This window comes from Ipomoea nil, unplaced genomic scaffold, assembly GCF_001879475.1.
Source record: "Ipomoea nil cultivar Tokyo-kokei standard unplaced genomic scaffold, Asagao_1.1 scaffold1834, whole genome shotgun sequence".
Classification (NCBI taxonomy): Eukaryota; Viridiplantae; Streptophyta; class Magnoliopsida; order Solanales; family Convolvulaceae; genus Ipomoea; species Ipomoea nil.
In genome coordinates this window covers 2,338,924-2,341,824 of record NW_017618262.1, presented here as the reverse complement: position 1 = coordinate 2,341,824, position 2,901 = coordinate 2,338,924, and the positions used below count along the sequence as shown (strand labels likewise).

At 33.5% G+C, this 2,901-nt stretch overlaps 1 protein-coding gene across 1 annotated transcript; it reads left to right on the top strand.

The window, feature by feature from the left end:
- Positions 1–788: 788 nt before the first annotated feature.
- LOC109192798 (high mobility group B protein 3-like) lies at positions 789–1,884 on the top strand. The gene is made up of 4 exons (XM_019343507.1): positions 789–978; positions 1,156–1,200; positions 1,311–1,394; positions 1,517–1,884. Exons 1-4 carry the CDS (start codon positions 910–912, stop codon positions 1,604–1,606), a joined length of 288 nt encoding a protein of 95 aa, XP_019199052.1. The 5' UTR covers positions 789–909; the 3' UTR covers positions 1,607–1,884.
- Positions 1,885–2,901: the final 1,017 nt, after the last annotated feature.

Genomic DNA, 2,901 nt, shown 5'->3' with positions numbered 1-2,901 from the left:
TCATAATTTTTGAAATTCATATTCATAATGATTGAACTCTATATATATTCACAATTACAGAACTCTATGTTCATAATTTTCGATATTCATATTACCAAATGTTGAACTCTGTATTCACAAATCACAAAACTTTAGTATAGAAATTATGAATCTACAATATAAAAATTTTGAATATTTACACTACAAAAAAAAAAAAAAACAATTTTTAGTGACAAAAATTTAGTGATGGGTAGAAAAACCCCTCACTAAATGTATTATTTGTATAATTTTTGTGAAAGTAAAAAATTACTCTAATTAAAAGTTTATGATTTAGTGACAAAATTTTAATTATATATTTATTTTAAAAGTATACTCTGACTATTGACATGAAAGATATTGTTACCATCATCATTATCTGAAAATTATTTCACTCAAATCTCATTCCCACCAAAACCTTATTTTTAGGCGCCCAAGTCTAATTGCTTCTAAAACACTAGTACAAAATTGAACATACCACCGGCTTCGCACCCATCGCACAACTACCACCGGCTTCACGTCACACCCACCACCGTTCACAGCCACCGCGACAAAGCCACAGCCACCACCGCGACGCCGACGCCACAGCCGCTGCCACGCCGTTGATCTGAACCCCTCCCTTGCCCTGCGACGATGGCGGCCTCCCTGTGACGACGCCACAGCCGCCGGCTCCGATGTGAGTTTGTGAGAAATTTTAATTTATTGATTTCCTCTTGCCTATAAATAATTAACCATTCGCCTCTGCATAGTGTTCATGTATATTGTTATGTTATTTCATATTGTTAATAGTTCTTCAATATTTTCACTCTATTTTCCTCGTTTTCTCGTATGTATATTTAGGTTTTTTTTTTTCTTCTATTTGCTTGATTTTGTTTCTACTATTGCAATGATTTTATGGTATACAAGAGTGATTTCCGCAAGAATTACAAGGAGAATTTTCCTGATAACAAATCTATGGCCATTGTGAGATTTCTTAAAGCATTGCATTTAAGTTATTCTTAATACTAATTGCATAGTTGTTTGGATGATACGATCATAATGTTATTATTATTTTAAGCATTATCACTATTGTGTTTTTGTATATTAAAATTGAACCAAAGCTTCAATTGATAGATTATTTCCTGTTTAATTTCATTTAAGGTTGGGAAAGCTGGTGGTGAGAAATGGAAGGCAATGTCTGACTCTGTGAGCTCTGATCTTCTGCTTTAGAGTTATTATTAAGTTTGTGTATTTAAATTTGAATTAAATTGCTCGATACATCTGTCACACGTTTGCTATATGGACTCTACTGTTAGGAGAAAGCTCCATATGTGGCAAAGGCATCACCTCTGAAGTCTGAGTATGAGAAAGCTATGCAAGAGTTCAAGAAAAATGTCTCTGTAATTCTCTTTGAAATTGATCACTTTTGATATTTTCCTTATTTCACATCATTATTACATTACTTTTTGCTATGATTTTCCGCTAATGGCTTTTTAAATTATCCTCTACTTCTCTATTGTAGAAGAGTAGCAGCTCAGAAGCAACCGTGTCTGAAGAATCTGAGCAGACTTCTGAGGTGAAAGACAACTCTGAGCATGAAGCAAGCTGTTAGGTCTGTTGCAACAAAGTTTCCTTTACTGTAGGGTTTGGTATTTCAATTGTTTCACAATTCAGACTAATTCCTCATGATATAGTCTACCGTTTGCATGTTAATGAGTGTAGTACTTAGATGGTTTTCATACTTCTGTTGAATACATACTTGACAAGAATGTATCTACACATATATATACTTTCTATTATGAGAATGCAAACATGTCATCATATTATTAAGATGTGTGGACAATATCAATCTTGAAATGTTTTCCCTCAACCTTTAGAGCAGCTTTGGTGGTGCTACATCTTATTATATACTCACAGGATTCCAGAATTTCCCCCGGTTACTTGTCTGTACTTATATTGTAACTTGTAAATGCTCCGTAACTATTTTCTATATATCAGATTTGAAGATCTGAAGGACCAATTAAGAATGCGTTTATTGAAGAAGCGCAAAGTTAAAAGAATCCAGTTTGTAATTACAAATGGGGGTTTATCTATAGAATTGAATACATATGCTTTAATCCGTCCAACCAATCCAGGTCTGATTTTATTTCTTCATAGTTTCGTGAACCAAATATCTTCAAGATAATTGATAACTAATTTATTTTCTTCTTTCTCAGGGACTATTACTTGGCTTGATTCTGTCTCTAACCTTCCTATAAAGGTAATCAATCTTAATGTCTTCTATTCTCACAAACAAGAATACAAGATAAAACTTTAGCCTTGAGATGATGGTTTTAAATGAATCAAAATGAACAGCAGTCTCTGGACAGGGTAAACTAAGTGGAATTTAATAAAGTTGTTGTTAATTGACTTCCTGTAGTCTGTCTTTGTTTACTTATGTGCAACTGGGCAAGATAGAACAAATCTTACTTAAGTGACTACTGATCATTCACGTGTTCTCATATTCTACGTTTGATGTGATGAGCATTACTAGTTTGCTAACAAATTAATACTCAAATTTTTAATTACTTGGTGACTTCATTTAACAATGATCTATAGGTCTGTTGATCTCATGGTCTTACCAGTGAATGGTGACATTGTATTATGTCTAATTGATATCCTTGATCTCTAAGGTATCACCATTGTTCACTTCGAAGGTTGGTCCAGGGAACTGTCCATTCACTGTTATTGTGTTATGGGTATTGCACGACCTCTTCACTGGTGTTGCTTGAATATGTTTCACAACTCTAATCAGTATCTTCCAGTTTATGAGAGCCAAATACAAACCAAATGAAAATGAAAAATTAAATACTGAGAAAAGAGAGCATTGTTAGGATCAAATTCTTACAACAAACTGGTGTTTGTGAA

Excerpts from the sequence above, each read along its gene's own strand:
- LOC109192798 (XM_019343507.1), top strand. The coding sequence starts at position 910 with ATGGTATACAAGAGTGATTTCCGCAAGAATTACAAGGAGAATTTTCCT. Across the intron at positions 1,201-1,310 it reads GGAAGGCAATGTCTGACTCT|GAGAAAGCTCCATATGTGGC; the intron begins GTGAGCTCTGAT and ends CTCTACTGTTAG. Across the intron at positions 1,395-1,516 it reads AGTTCAAGAAAAATGTCTCT|AAGAGTAGCAGCTCAGAAGC; the intron begins GTAATTCTCTTT and ends TCTCTATTGTAG.